Source organism: Hippopotamus amphibius, chromosome 3, assembly GCF_030028045.1.
Source record: "Hippopotamus amphibius kiboko isolate mHipAmp2 chromosome 3, mHipAmp2.hap2, whole genome shotgun sequence".
Lineage (NCBI taxonomy): Eukaryota > Metazoa > Chordata > Mammalia > Artiodactyla > Hippopotamidae > Hippopotamus > Hippopotamus amphibius.
In genome coordinates, this window is record NC_080188.1 from 177,664,394 (window position 1) to 177,681,441 (window position 17,048).

General features: G+C 35.7%; 1 protein-coding gene across 5 annotated transcripts in view; it reads right to left on the reverse strand.

Moving 5' to 3' along the window:
* DNM3 (dynamin 3) overlaps nucleotides 1-17,048 on the reverse strand; it is a 552,008-nt gene that overhangs the window by 397,481 nt on the left and 137,479 nt on the right. For all 5 annotated transcript variants that reach the window (XM_057725664.1, XM_057725665.1, XM_057725667.1 and 2 more), the window contains exons 3-4: nucleotides 16,318-16,467; nucleotides 14,890-15,093 (exon numbers count right to left, since the gene is read on the reverse strand). In XM_057725664.1, the coding sequence (XP_057581647.1) occupies nucleotides 14,890-15,093; nucleotides 16,318-16,467 (354 nt within the window). The remainder of the gene's footprint in view (nucleotides 1-14,889; nucleotides 15,094-16,317; nucleotides 16,468-17,048) is intronic.

The following is a 17,048-nucleotide window of genomic DNA, read 5'->3' on the forward strand; positions in this document are numbered from 1 at the left end:
GTCTTATAGACATTTAGAAGAGGTTTTTTTTGTTTTAATGGTTGTATTTTTATTTATACTGTCCACAAAATAAACATAGATCTGGTTTGGACAGATATTCTAAAGATGGCTTATAGAGTATGTTTCTATAGCAATTTTTAAAAGAGCTACTACATTAATGGGAACATTAAAAGATTATGGTCATATCAGAATTCAGGAGTAAGATTTAAGTCCATAGCATTAAAATTAAAATCTATTACTTGTGTTTTAAATGTCTTTGAATTTTGAAACAAGAAACACATGAGATACAATTATTCTATAATGCTAAAGACTTTAATTAAACACTTCCACTTTGAATAGCAATGCAACACTTATTCAAATATATCAATATAAAGAGAATTCTTAAGAAAGATTGATGTCAGTAACATGCAATTAAGGGTACAAGAGAATGTCATTTCTTTCTTATATATTTTTTAGTCTTTGTAACAAATAGTGTTTCTGTTTCACATTTAAATTTCTACATTCAAATGCCACAAAGGGAAATTTTAGACTTGTACAAGCAATGTCTTTACAGTGACCTCCAGTGGCAAAAGGAATGAACATGTCAGTTTTAGTAATCCACATCATAGTGGCCTTTCATACTGATACAATCTTGATGACAATAACAAGTTCTATTTTAACAGAACATTCACTGTTGCCAGTGCCTTCACATTTTCCTCCTTTATTCCCATTTTCTAAAATAATTAAAATTATTATTTATTTATTTATATCCATATTCAAGTCCTAAATCTATTCTCTTTCTCTCTTGCACGGTGAATTTCATAATCAAGGTTATTTTATTTTTCCCAACAAAAATAGCACATCAAGAAGTACATACTTTTGTAAAAAATCTTTTTAAAGCCTATTAAGGTGAATTTTTTTGTTGTCATGTTTCCAGTTCTAAGATTCAACATATTGTTTTATGATGTACATAAATCTAGATGTGATTTATATATGACATACAAATCTAGATATAATCTTAAATACAATTCTAAGACAACATACATTTTTAAAGCTCAAATGGAAGTTCTTCTCTACACTTAAGCAAGCCTATTTATCCATCTTCTAACAAACTACTCTCTTTGCAAAGAGGCTGATTTCTAACATAAGATTTAACAAACATATTCACTTTGTATATGCATGAAACTTAAAATTCAAGTACAAATGCAGAATAGCAATATGAATTGAAATATGCCTCTGTAATTCTCAGACTTCTGAGTATAATACTATGATGATATATTCCATACACCTCCTATCAAAGTTTTGATCACACGGGGTTGTAAGGTCATGTTTGTCTGTGGTCCCTGCTTTCTTTAGAGCTCACATCTAATGTATTCTTTGTTCAAGCCTAGAACATAGATGTTTAATTTAAAAGAATGATTGAACAGAAAGGATGTAAAACAACTTTTTCAAAGACCACAATTATTTTGGTTTTAGCCTCTGTTCCTAGCATTTTCTCCATTTGAAAAAAAAAAAATCTAATTGATTTTAACAGTCTCACTCATGCTAAAATAAGCTCAAAAACATATCCCTTAAGAAGTCAAAACATGCCTTCTATGAGTTAACACACTAGGTTATTTCTTCTTAAAGAATAAGATAGCTTCACAAATATTAATTGATTCAATTAATACCAGGTAGGATTTGCACTCTTGATTCAATGACTTATTATCTACAGCCGACTCTCTGTATCTGCCGATGCAAACCTGAGGTGAGGAGGGCGAACTGTATTCATTGCACTATGCCATTTTATATAAGGAACTTGAATATTCATGGATTTTGGTATCTGCTGGGCCTCTTGGAATCAATCCTCCGGGGCACTGAGGGACAACTGTATTAATTCCTTTTAATATGGTGAAATATTTAAGCTAAGAATTTCAAGGTAAAACAAGAATACAATTAGGCAAAAGAGAATAGCTGCAGAGAAAGAGATACTGCCTGGAAAATAGGTTTTCTCCATGAATCGCTCTTACACTTGCATTTTATAAACATATTCATCATATTCTGAATGCTGACTTAATGCCTGGATGCTTGAAGCTTCTGTATGACTTAAAGCACCTCCAGCACCTCTATGACCAGATAGAAAAGTAAAGTGCTTTGGAAACTGCTAAGTGCTACCAAAGGTCAATGAGTATTAGCTTACATCACCTATGGACTAACTTTTTCCAGACTGAATATGGAGACCTGTAGAAAGGCAAAACCTTGAGGAGGTAGGTTGGACACACCTCCACAAAATAAATAAAGAAGTCTGCTTCCAGCCTCCTGGTAAATTCTCACCAATTCACAAATTTCATCTCAAGAGAAAATGGTGTGTGCCCTCTTTCCCAACTAGAGGTCTAACACTCCTCTTGGAGTGTTTTCTATACTTCAGGAGGACCTCTGGTCATGTTAGATTTAGAAATGAAATTTGTTTGCTGTGAAATAAATCACCATGAAAGGAATTTCCAGACACATTTGCCTCCTTAGTGAGGCCTTTGAACAGCCCTCTATTGTAGACGACAAGCTTGATGGGTAATGCCAAAATACTGCTGTGCCCAGAAGATAAAAGGCACAATGAGAGTCTTCATGGGTAATGAACTCATGCTCAAGTAATAAACCAATACTACTGCTGGGACTGACTCTCCTGCTTTTTATACAGAAAATGTGAGTGCCTCATTATGATGAACTGCTCAGTGAGGGTATAGAAGTATCTATAAAACACACAGATGTTAGTGTCACTTCTAGTCATGTTGAACAGCAGTGTAAACACATCTTTATTATATGACCTTGGTGTCTTTATTATATGACCATTAGAACCTATCAGGATAGGTGGATATTAAACCATCAAAAATAAACTCAGTATGTTGAAAGCTATCTCTCCAGCAATCAGTCTAACCAGCTAATCTCATCTGTATTCATATTCTCTGCCTTTCCTACTCTTAAAATGGAGAACAATCTAATTCTCTTCTATCTGGGGCAAAGACTCTCACAGGTGCCATATATAACATTCCCACTACACTTAATCAGGATTTTTCTCATATATTTATCTTGTCTTTATCTTGCTTCTCCTACATTTATCCCATCTCTATTCTTCTTTACCAGTTTTCTCTCTCTTCTGGTTCATTCTCACCAACATACAAACATGGTATTAATATCGCCCATCCTTCAAAAACATACTCTGATCTTAAACTACTAGTGTTCCATTTTTCTGCTTCCCTCTACTGTGAATCCTGAAGAAGCTGTCTGTATTCTGTCTCCACTTCCTCTCATCCAAGTCTCTTCTGAACCTTCTCCTAGGAAATTTTCCTACCAAACCCTTCTTGTTAAGGTCAGCAGTGGCTTTCATGTGCCAAATCCAATGGTCAATTCTCTACCCTCAACTCCATTGATGAGAACATATAAGTCTGGTTTAGATACAAAAATTGAAAGTAATGATGACTTAGACACAGTTCAAAGTCTGCTTTCCTTCTGTTTACTACTGAATCTTCCAGCAAGCAGTGGAAAGAATTCATGGGCTAAGAATATAAGCAACTGAATGGATGCAGCTTCCCAGCACCCCTCTGGTTCCTTACAGAGAAGTACTATAAGTTTGAATACAAGCTGTGAGGACTGGGTAAATTGCCAAGTCAGAGGGGCTAAGAAATATAGATGCACTGCCTTTTATGACATTAGGTTGGGTGCACTACTTCACTGCAATGTATCCCACTACCTCATAGTTACCAACTCCTGTGTTTCACTTCTAACTGTTATCAGGCTTCCTTACAATGCCTGAGCAGTAGAATCAGCCTTGACCTACCAAATCACCCTCTTGATCTCTCAGCAGCATTTGGCACAGCCTATGACAACATCCTTCTTGAAACCCTCTTTTCCCATGGCTTCAGGAATACCATATTCACTTGGGTTTCTACTACTTCTCAGTCACCTTTGCTTTTTCTCCTCCCCTTCACCACTACTAAAACACTGGAGCGCCCCAGCACTACTTCCTTGGCATTCCTTCTCTCCTCTACCTACATTCATCTACGTGCTCTCTACTCAACTAGTCTCAAGGAGTTAGATCCTACCTCAATCAGTTCCCTAAGGATGTCACAACAAATTACCACAAACTGGTGGTTTAAAACAATAGGAATTTATTTTCTCACAGTTCTGGAGCACAGAAGTCTGAAATTAAGGTGTCAGCAGTGCCACAATCATTCCCTCAAAAGGGCCTAGAGGAGGACCCTTCCTTGCCATTCCAAACTCTGCAGGCTCCTGGAGTTCCTTGGCTGTGGCAGCATAGCTCCAATCTCTACCTCCATCATGACATGACCTTCTTTGTGTCTCTCTCAAATCTCTCTCTCTCCTCCTACAAAGACACTAGTCATTGGATTTAGGAAGCACCGTAAATCCAGAAATATCTCATTTCCAGATTCTTAACTACATCTACAAAGACCCTATTTCCAAATAAAGACACACTCACAGGTATCAGGAGTTAGACCTTAGACATATCTTTTGGGGGATATAATTCAACTCACTACACCACCTCTAGGCTTATATCTCCCAGATTCATAACTCCAGCTTGAAACTCTCCCTTGAATTCCAGTCTCTAACACCACTACTTAGGTGACTAATAAACACCTCCAATTTTATATGTCCAAAAGAGAACACTTGGTTCCCCCAAACATGTTTCTCTCCTAATATTCCCAATCTTAGTTAATGGCATCACCATTAAAACCCCTGGAGTCAAATTTGACTCCTTTCCTTTACTCACAGCAAGACATCAGTAAACTCTCAGCTCTGCTTTCAAAATATATCTTGAGTCTGACAGCTTCTTCCCTCTGTACCATTACTCTCTTATTCTAAGCCACATCATCCCTCTCCCCACTGGACCTCTTTGAAGGAGTAATCCAACTGATCTCCTTGTTTATACTCATGCCTCTCTTTTAGTCATTTCTTCTCACAGCAGCCAGACTGACCTATGAAAACATAACTCAGATCTTGTCTCCCTACACTCAAAACACTCCAGCGGCTGCTCATCACACTTTGAACAAAATACAAAGTCTCTGTCACGGCCTAGAAGACCCCCCATGATCTGGGCCCGCCTACCTCTCTGATTGCAGAAAATAATTCTCTTCCTCTCACTGAGCTCCATCCTCGATGGCCTCCTTGCTGTTCCTTAACATGTCAAGCCAGTTCTACGCCCAGTCCTTTGTGCTTGCTGCCCCCTTTACCTAGAATGCTCCACCTCCAGATACTCACAGGGCTTGTTCCCTCACTGAGCGATTCTCTGCTCATGTGCTGCTTCCATGGACTGTCACTCTCTCTTCCATTATCCTTTTTTATTTTTCTTCACAGCACTTATCACTACTGCATATTGAAATAATCATTTATCAGAAATCTTGTCTGTTTCCCCCATTAGAATATGAATTCCATAAGGCCAACATTTGTTTTGTTCCACTGTATTCATGACGCTCAAAGCCGAGTCCGGCATATAGTACTTTCTCATTAACTACTTGTTGAATAAATGAACAAGCAACTACAATGATCTTTTAAAATTAGTTAAAGCAATGTAGTCATATTAAAAACTGATATGAAAAGTAAAAACCACATTCAAATTGTTGAAGATAATATTCATTGAGTGCTTTGGGGAAATAATGAAGAAGCATTCAGGTGAGAATATAAACATGAACTCTTCCTAACCAATTCTTTCTCCAGCATTTACAATATTTGCTCTAGAAGTTCTTTAAGTCTGTCAATGAGTCTGTTTCTTATACAGATTGATACAGAGATATTCTAATAAATCTCTATCTTAAAATGAAGAATTATGAAGCAAAACCTAATTCAATATAACTTTAACAATGCTTCACCATGTTTAGTGCCATAAAACTACTTTATCAAGCAGGTATTACTCAAATTTTATTAAAGTCTAACATGTGTTCATGATTATCACTGAACAAAGTGTTTAAAACACAATTGGTATGAGAAAGATAGATGATACAATGGCAAACTACACCTACTTGTATCAGAGATAGGGAGGCTCATTTCATGCTCCTGCTATTCATCAGCTGTCTAACCGTGATGAAGTTCCATAGCTTCTCTAAGCTCAGGTCCTCTTACATAAAACTGGGCAATGCCACCTACCTGACAGGATACTTGTGGTTATAACATATGACACACAGTGTTATTACAAAACCCATTTCACTTGAATTAATACATGCTGTGAGCCAAATCACATCCCCTAAAATATGAAAATGTTCATATCAGAAAGCAGATTCTCCATAAACCTTTTTCTGGGGACTTTTATGACTTCACACATAAGAGAAAATGCCACGCAAACAGCTTTTTTTTTTCTTCAAGTAGTGGAGAGTCACAAAAATAATCAGAAATATGTACTGTTCATCTACCTAGTCTAGGATCCTATTAGGTGGTCCAGCATACAGAATTAACACTACACACCACAAGCACTTTGTCTGGCTCAATAGATGCCTGATAAATGTCTACTAAACAACAAATTAATGAATTAACTAACAAAGACAGTGAATGAATTCTTAATGCACCTGAGTAGAACTTCTAAATAGCTGGAGGAAGAGTTCCTTAGAGAAATCGGTGCAGTCTCCATGGCGAGAATCCTAGTATCCATGGTAAGAAGCCTAGTCTGGCCCTCTTACTCTGTTTCTGTGAGTAGCATCTGGTACAATGCCTTAAACACATCAAGCCAAGCTAAGGACAACTCTCCTTCCACCCTATTCCAGACTCAACCCAGCTAAGGTCTACTTTCACCTATAGTTAATCTAGCAATTTGCAGGTGAAACTGAAATTATTTAAATTTTTATGACACATTATTAAAATATTCAAAATAATTTTACTACAATTCTAAGTGTTATCAAGTCTCATTAATTCATATTAGTGTAGGCAGCAGTTTGGATTAGAGAATGCTACTGATTGTTTTATAGGTTTATTATTACTATAAACAATGTACAATAAATAAAGTAACAAAGTAGTGTCCTATGAATATTTTCAAGAGGAAAATAATTGCTAGCATTTGGCTAGCCATTTAAAGTTAGAGTTGTCTTTACAGACAAATTTATCTTATTTAATTATCATAGCAACCTTTTGAGATAAGGTTTATTACAATTTCATGTCATTTTAGAGTTGAGGTGGTAAAGTTCAAAAAAGTTAAATAACTTTCCCAAGAACACACAACCAGGAAGTGACAGATCAGTTTCTAAACGCTGTGTTCTTTCATCTATACCATTTAATAAAGCAGTTAATTGAAGAGTGGTCTGATGAAGTAGCAAGAGCACCAGATGAGGAGGAAGGTGCTATCACAAACGGACTGTGTGGTTACAGGCGTGTTATTCAACACTGTATACATCACCTGAACAAAATAGGACCTCACCACAACCAACCTCAAAGTATTCTGGTGAAACTAAAACCAAAGTATGTAAGAGCACTTTGAAAATTTAAGACCACTATACTGAGAAAAATATATGTAAAACATTATATAATTCTGATGACTAGGAGTTTGACCTTTTAAATAGTATAGCCATTCCCCTTAAAGTTTTACTACAAATCTTCATTTAGTCAGTAAAAACATTTTTCACAAATGACTCAAAAGATAAGCTTGACATTTGTCGTTACAAATTTGTGACATTCTACATACATTGGGAGAATAATTCATCGTGAATCTTATTTTAATGTAAAACATGTATAACCTATTCCAGCATTTTAGTAACATTTATTTTGTAAAAGCTTTTACTATTAAGATCATTATGCAGATAATTTATAATTAACCTATCAACATAAACTTCCTTCTCAAGTATATATTCAAATATACCCAAGTCCTGCTTAGGTGAAAATGGCCTATCTATGTCAAATAGGCTTAATTTAGCACAAAGTAGCTATTGCCTAAAATAGACCACCCCTCAGAAAACTATATAATTATGTACCTTGGTGGATAAGATTATAATTCAGATATCTTTAATAAAGAATGGTCCTCTATTATCTAAATCGGTCATCCTCTTTAGCTAAGGGCAAAACTTCATGAAAGAAGTACATGAAGTGATGAGAACAGGTCACTTTCAAGCCAGCCAAATCAATCCTGAAGACTAACAGGGTGGCAGATGTCACAACCACATTACCCTTATCATCTCAATTCAAATGTCTTTTATAAGAAAATGTTCTGATTATTAAAGTTATATAGGATTAGCATAAAGAATATTGGAGTGGAATAAGGAATGGTGGACTAGAACCTCTGGAAATGCCATTCCTCCATAAAAGCAACAAGAATAATGGCAATAGTTGTCAAAATCAACTTTTTCAGAACTTTCAAAATTAATCAAAGGTTTACAACAAAGAGTGGCATTTATTAAACAAAATCGCTGGATCTCAAGAAGAAGAGAGAGATTTGTGGTGTTTGGACTTTCCCTATTCCCATTCCCCTAAGCTCTGCAGTAGCCTTAAAAACCAAAAATCCCACAATCACAGTGAAAAATTGCTGCCAGCAGCTACTGGAAGGGACAGAATTGGGTTGGAATACACCAAAAGTACCACTTTCAGAGAACTATAATTATTTAACCTGTCTAGTAGTTCTCTAAAAATACCTATTCATAGAGCTTTTTTTTATTTGGCCCAACTCAGAGCTTACTCAGTGCAAATAGCCTTTTCACCCAGGAAGCATGTGGAAAACAATCAGTGACAACTGTTTCACATAATAGCTGCCTCAGGCAGAAATAACAGGTGGGGCAAAAAAGGAAGATGACCAAAAAACTTAAAAGGAAAATATGGGGAATGAGATGGCCATAAGGGCCTGTGAATTTTGTATAATCTAGAATCTAGAAGGCCACATGCATGCCTGGGGCTGTGTACATTCTCAGAAAAGATCTCAAAAGGCCCTAAACTCTCACCTCTAGCTAATCTTAAGGCTCTACACAAGCAGGAAGTAAAGACAAGCAGGAAGTGAAGATTAAGGTAGAGCTGTAAACTGCCTGAGCACTGAAGGCATATTCCAAAATGCACATCAAATCTTTCAGCAAATGCTGGGAGACTTCTTGGCTCTGAGCATTTAAGAAAATCTCTGTCCAATAATTAGCTGACCAATGAGAATATTAAGCAAAGACTTTAATGACCACAAACAACAAAGAATACAGACCTTACAGAATTAGCTCAGGAAAATTACCAAGCAAACAAATAGCAATAGCAACAACAACAGCCAACAACAAAAGCAAACATCAGGGGAGGAGAGGAATCTGATTTTAAGTGGTGCCACATTATATTCCTTAAAATGTTCCATTTTCAATGAAATATTACAAGATGTGTGAAGAAAGTATGTCTCATACACAGGAAAATAAGTATTCAATAGAACCTGTCTCTGAGGAAGTCCAGACATCGAACTTACTAGACAAAGATTTAAATCAGCTATTTTCAATATCCTTGAAGAACTAAAGGAAGCCATATCTAAATAACTAAAAATGTAAGAGGATGATTTTTCACCAAAGAATATCAATAAAAATATAGAAATTATTTTTAAAAAATAAATTCTGGAGGTGGAAAGTAAAATAATAGGAATAAAAAATTCCCTAGAAAGATTCAACAGCAGATCTGAGCAAGCAGAAAAAAGAATCAGCAAACCTTAAGACAAGTCAATTGAGATTGTTCCCCTCATCTGAGAATCAGAAAGAAAAAAGAATAAAGAAAATAAAGGAGCATATCAAGTGTACCAACATACATTTAATGGGAATCTTAGAAGGAAAAGGGGAAGAAAGAAGAGTTAAAGAAATAATGGCTGAAAATGTCCAAAATTTGATGAAAAGTATCAATTTACACATTCAAAAAGCTCAACAAACTCCAAGAAGGATAAAAAATCATAGAGGTCCATATCTATAAACATCATAATCAAACATTGAAAGACAAAGACAAAATCTTTAAAGCAACATGAAGAGATTCATCATGTTCAAGGGATCCTCAATGAGATTAACAGCTGATTTCTCATCAGAAAGGGTTCAGAAAATAGTGAGATGGCATGCTCATAGTGGTGAAATAAAGACTATCAACTAAGAATTTTCCTTCAAAAATTGAGAAATTAAGAGATTTCCAGATAAATAAAAACTGGAAGACTCCCTCACTAGCAAATTTACACTACAAGAAATACTAACTGAAGTCCTTCAGGTTGAAATGAAAAGACACTAGACAGTAACTCAAATCCACACAAAGAAAGAACACTAATAAAGGTAACTACAGTTGACCCTCAGTATCCACAGTATCTGCATCCATGTATTCAATGACTTGTGGATCAAAAGTATTCAAAAAAAAATTCCATAAAGTTGCTAAAAGCAAAACTTGGATTTGCCACACACCAGCAACTATTTACATAGCATTTACACTGTATTAGGTATTATGAGTGATCTAGAGATGATTTAAAGTATACAGGAGGATGTGTGTAGCTTACATTCAAATATCATGCCATTTTATATAAGGGACTTGAGCATCTGCAGATTTGGGTATGTATCCACTGGGGGTCCTGAAGCCAATCCTGCATGGATACCAAGGGACAAATGTATGTAAGTAAATGTAAGAGAAAATATAATGTATTTGTGTTTGTGCATAACTTTTTTTCTCCTGATTTAAAAGAGAACTATACAAAGCAAAAATTATGTCTGTTTAATGGGCATGTATGTAGAAAGGTAATTTGTATAACAATAATGGCACAAAGGGAAGGAAGGGACTGGAGCTATGTGGAAGCAAAAAAATTGTATACTATTGAAATTAAGTTGGTATTGATCTGAACCAGACTGCTATAAATTAAGAGGTTAATTGTAATCCTATGGCAATCAATAGGAAAATAACATTAAAATACTAAAATAAATGACAAGGTAATTAAAATGGTACAAAAGAAAATACATTTTTAACAAAAAACAAAGCAATAATAAAGAAAAACAGTAGCAAAATGACAGGCATAAATTCTATCTTTCAGTAATTACACGGAAATGGACTAACACTCCAATCAAAAGGCAGATTTTGGTAGAATAGGCTTTTTAAAAATTGATCCAATTATATGCTATCTATTCAAAGATACAAACAGGTTGAAAATAAAGAATGGAAAAAAAGATATACCAAGCAAATAGTAACCAAAAAAGAAATGGACTGGCTACACTAATATCAAACAAAATAGAATTTAAGGCAAAAACTGTTACTAGAGACAAAAAAAGAACATTTTATAATGATCAAAAGATCGATCCATCAGAAAGATGTAACAAGTATAAATACACCTAACAACAGAGTCCTAAAATACATAAAGCAAAACCCAACACAACTGAAGGGAGAAGTAGACAATTTATCAATAATAATGGGAGACTTCAATATCTCATTTTCAATAATAGAAGAACCAGACAGAGGACCAAGAAGGCAACAATATTTGAACAGCATTATAAACCAAATAGACCTAAAAAGCATCTATAGAACACACTACCCAACAACAGCAAAAAATACATTCTTCTCAAATACACATGGAACATTCTCCAGGATAGACCACACATTAGGCCATAAAGCAAGTCTCAATAAATTTAAAAGGATTAAAATGATACAAAGTAAGTTCTCTAATCATAATGGAATGAAATTAGAAATCAATTGCAGAAGGAAATTTGGGGAACTCACAAACATGTAGAAATTAAGCAACACATACCTAAATAACCAAAGTTGATGTCACTGCTATTTTACCAAAGCTGTAATTATAAGGAAAACTAGACCTCTGAATCAGATATTGGAATGATATGGTATTCCCACAGAATGACTGGGAAGGCACAGAGGGTAAATAAAGGTATCTATTTGTCAACCTTAATATCAGTATGTCTCATATTCTAAACTCTAGTTGCATTGAGTCCTACTGCTGCTTCTTTTCTCTATTTTAATTCTTTTACTGCAATGTGAACCCTATTGCTTTGGGCAAGAATTCACCCTCCTCCTTTGGAGCTTCAGTGACGTCCAGGTCTAGCCAAAGCCTCAGGATAGCAGCACACAACAGTGAGTCTCTGGTAGAGACCTAATCACCATGCAAACTTGAGGGTTCTCAAGTACGACAGTGTTCAGAAGTTTCAGAATTGAAACTAGGATTCAAAAACAAATAATAAACCATGAGATTAGAAAAGAACTTATAGTAACTAACCCAAGAGTTGTAATTAAGAGACTTCAGGCAATGAATCTGTCCTCCTTAGCAATCACCGTGCAAGAGTAGACAAGGAAGAAGCATACTGGCACTGGATATTTTCTCTATTTCTGTAAAATTATCAATTGTCTGCAAAATTATCTGTGAATTACCTGCAAACTTTCAAAAATCTGTTCTTAGGACTATCACTTACAGAATATAAAAAACTGGGGTAACGAGGGCCTATTTTTGACAAAGCAGGAGTTATAATGAGCCTCAAGAAATGAGGCTCATTTGGGGTAAATTCATGAACAGTCACATGGCAATTTCTAAGTGGCATCTAATAAAAATGAGCTTGTAAAATAAGTCAGGTCTATCTATAACAGAAAAAAAAAGTCTCTAACTTTCTGGATACAGATTTGTGGCAAAGAGACTGGGGATATCATTTGCACTCCTCCATGAAGTTTCCTCTGAAGTAAGTGCGGACTTCTCAGGGATGTGATTGTGCTGCACTCACTAGAATCCATTGATGAAAGTGCCATCTCTGTTCCAATAGGATAACCTGGTTTTGTCTCCTTTGGGACAAGAAGGCTTCTGAAATAGGGGTGTTTTAGTATCATTTTTATAACTAGACTTCAGCCCCAACCCACAATCTGGCTCTCCCAAGCCACTGATGCTGAAGAAGGAGTCCTAGCGATGGTCCCCATCTAGCCACCTGGAACTTGCACCTGCTTTGTTTCAAGCCCCAATCTCAGGTATGTTGAAAGAAGCCAAAAAGAAGTAAACCAGTCACTACTGCAGAACTCTGCAAAGGTTCGAGAACTGAAGGCACAAAGACTAGTGTAAGAGGAGGTGAAAATAGAAGAACTGGCTGAAAGTTTATACGGCTTACTGTTAGACAGCCAGACTCTTTTTCCCATCTTGCACAAGCACACAGTTATTCCTCCTAGACCTCAGCAGAATACTAAAGATTTACTTTAAGAAGAGGATGAACCAGAGGGACTTTGGATTCAAGAAGACCTTCAGGAATGCCATTATGAAAGTAGAGGGATTAATGAAAAGTCTACATGCTGAATACTGAGAACCACACCACCTTCCCCCACCAACTCAATTCTTCCTTGTAGCTCTGAGACCACTGGACATCGGGCTTATATCAGGCCAGCTCAAGAGAAAATACTCGCAGTATCTAATAGCAGCTGAGGAAGTCTCCTAATAAAATGGCCAGGTCCCAGCCCAATCACCCTATGGAAAAGCCCATTAGTCAATGAATCCCTTTCAAGCACAGGTAGACCTTCCAACAGTTTTTTAGCACTCTACTCTTAAATCTACAAGAGCAGCAAAAGATCACCAATCATTTGAAAAAGGTCTCTGACATCAAAGACAGCGATCAATACAAACAACCAGAAAAAAAAAGGACTCAGAGACATTCTAGATTACAAAAGGAAAACCTCATAAAGCTCTCATTAAAATCTTTAAAGAAGATATTGCACGCGAGAAGCCAAGAGCATGATGCTATTTTAAAAAATAAAATTAACATTCACAAAATAAGAAAATGCTATTGGAACTTTTAAATGACATCAGAAATGAAAAATTAATTAGAGGAGCTGAAGATAAAGTTGAGTAAAACTTGCAAAAATGAGCACAAAGAAACAAACAGATGAAAAAAGAGGAAGACTTTTTTTTTTAAACAGAGGATTAATCCAAGAGTTCTAAGATGCCAATAATAAGAATTCCAGATAAAGAGACCAGAGAAAATGGGGCAATTAATTATTTTTAATAAAATAAGAATTCCTAGAATTGGAGAAGATGCATCTGCGTCTTGAAAGGACACATCACTGAGTACCATTCCATAATTTCTTTAAACAGACATACACAAAGACCTCTCATTGGGGTCCCTGAAGATACATTATTACTTAGCTCAGAGAAAGAAAAAATCAAACATCAGCATAAATAAGGGACATTTTTGGATTCTGAAATGCCAGTAACAGATATATATGATAAAAGCAAAGATTTAAGTCAAATAATTATAAACAAACAAAAAACAGAAAAGATTTTTTTATTGAGAGTATATTCAGAAAACTCTTATAAAAACTAAGGGCAGGACTTCCTAGGTGGCGCAGTGGGTAGGAATTCGCCTGCCAACACAGGGGACATGGGTTCGATCCCTGCCCCAGGAAGATCCCACAAGCCTCGGAGCAACTGAGACCGTGCGCCACAACTGTTGAGCCTGCGCTCTAGAGCCTGTGAGCCACAACTATTTAGCCCATGTGTTGCAACTACTGAAGTCCACGTGCCTAGAGCCCATGCTCTACAACAAGAGAGGCCACCGCAGTGAGAAGCCCGCGCGCCATGGCTAGGAGTGGCCCCTGCTCACGGCAACTAGAGAGAGCCCGTGTGCAGTAACAAAGACCCAACACAGCCAATAAAATAATTAATTAATTAATTAATTTAAAAAACATTTATTAAAAAAAACAAAACTAGGGGCAATATCTGAATTCTGTATCAGAAATTTCTTTTATTAACTGTTAAGTAATTCATGACAATTAGAAATGTCTATTTTCTTAGATCTCAGTTAATCTTACATTTATTTATATAGGTTTAGATTACACTCCCTACTTATTTTTCTTTCAGCATCTTAAATACAAAAGAGCTAACATTTAATAATGGCTAATTTAATTAATAACAAAATCAAGTTATGAGAATTTGTGTTACCTTGAAATATACCCAAACTCTTGACATTCTAAACGAATTCCCTTTTATCTTATGGGCCACACACTCACCTTGAGGATCAACTTCTTTAGCTAGCTTTAATGCATCTGAGTTTGCAAGATCGGTGTTGGCTGGGGTAACAGCCAAAATCAGACAGTTCTCCCGGGTGATGAACTGCATAATCATTTCTCTGATCTGGTACTCAATATCTGGTGGCTGATCTCCCACAGGCACTTTAGTAATTCCAGGCAGGTCGATAAGGGTTAGATTTAACACTATGGAAAGTAAAAAAAAGTCTTACATATACCATCAGTGCTGAAAGATATCAACAACACAGAATCATGTGTCACCTTAGTAGAAATGAAACAAGCTGACCTTTACATATTGTGTATCTGAAGAACTCCGACTCATGTGCATGGAATAAAAAGATAGAATTCAAAATGGCTTTGGCAAGTTTCCTTTGTTTTTATGATATGACTGTGCTAGGCCAAATGATCATTTTAAAATAATTTAAGAAGCATTGATTTGCATACCTAATAGTTGTCTCAGAGAGCTGTCACATCTGTAACTAGGGGGCTATAATTCAAACACTGAACAATAAGTGAATATACTGTCTGCCAGTCTTGTACATTGCCTTTAAACGGTGTAAAAATTCTCAGGGTAAGGTTTGCCTCTCCTTTTAAAAGCATCATACATTATTTACAGAGTGTTAGTCACTTAGCCTGTTGGAAAGCCATTAGCCATTCATGGTGCCATGAGGTTAGTGTGCATGCTCTACAGCCAGACTCATGGAGCACCATTTTGGGAGCTGAGGAAACTAATGAGTTAGTAATTCCAGCCCCAATCTGGCTATTGTTCTCTCTGCACACAACAGTGTTAGCACCAAGTCCTCTTGAGAAGTCATAATTGAGCTCATGTCCTTCATGGTCCACTTTAAAAGCAACAGAGCTGGGTAGGAGATTAGAGATTAAAATCTGCCCCACTAAAATCTTAGTCAGAATGGATGTTATTCTGTATCGCACATCAAGAATTGGTTATCTGACAAGTTTCTGCGGACAGTCTGGGGGAAAAAAGATCACAGTTGATTCCTTAGAAAGAGACTAAATAGGAATATATAGGACTGAAAGAAAATTCATTAAGCATAACTCAACCAGAGTACCATGCACCTCTAAGACTTTTGCAAAAACTGAAGATACTAAAATTGGAAGTTTTCATGCATGGCTCTTTGGAATTCTACAAGTTTAAGATAAACATAAAGAAAACTTTTTTAAATGACTACTCAATTCTCTTTGAAAAGTTATCTCCTCCTGCCTCCCCATAAATAATTCTATGAGCTGTTTGGATCATACCATTTAGTGAAGTATCTAAGTACAATCCTAGAAACTTGTTTGTTTGTTTCCTTTTTGAGAGAACAAACCATCTTCTACAAATACTGGATGTTAATTAACATAGTAAAAATATTTGAGGATAAGAACTTGGAAGTTTGTTATTTTACTTACCATGTGGGGAACAGACTCGTAAATTAATGGGTATGGAGGAAATGCCTTTATTCATTCCGGTTACTCGATCTGTTTCTGCTTCAATCTCATGGCGAACTTCATCAAAATCTGTAAATTTTTTTCCTTTGCAATGTAGAAATTCAGCATATTCTACAAAAGACAAATTAACACAACCGAAAATTCATGTACTCTTGAAATGATTATAAGGAAACAATGCTTCTTTAATTACAAGTCAAAGTATCCAATATTGCCTCTCTTCAGCCACCACAATGAGAGAACACAGTAGCTACTAAAAAGCACAGTTAATACTTTAGAAATATTAAACATAGTACAAATGCTAAGGATGCTAAATTTTCTAATTTTCAGATAAGCACTTAAGTATTATAAGCAGTCTTTAAACCACCTAGCCTATTAAATAAAGAGAATTTTGGCCCTCCAAATGAGAAAACAAATAACAGCAACCAATTGTCACACAAATTAGAGCTAGGGTACACAAAAAGCCTACTTACTAATCTTATTAGCATGTCCTTTTTCAATATTACCACTTTATCATGATGGAATGCTACATTATACAAATATAGCTTCAGAAGGCAAGAAGATTTAGAAACAATGTTTGCTTTACTCTTTAAAAAGAAATAATATATGGAATATTCTAGCTTTAAAATATACTATTCAAAATACCACACCAATTTCTTTAATTAAAAAGATAATTTCTCAAGAAGAAAAGATAG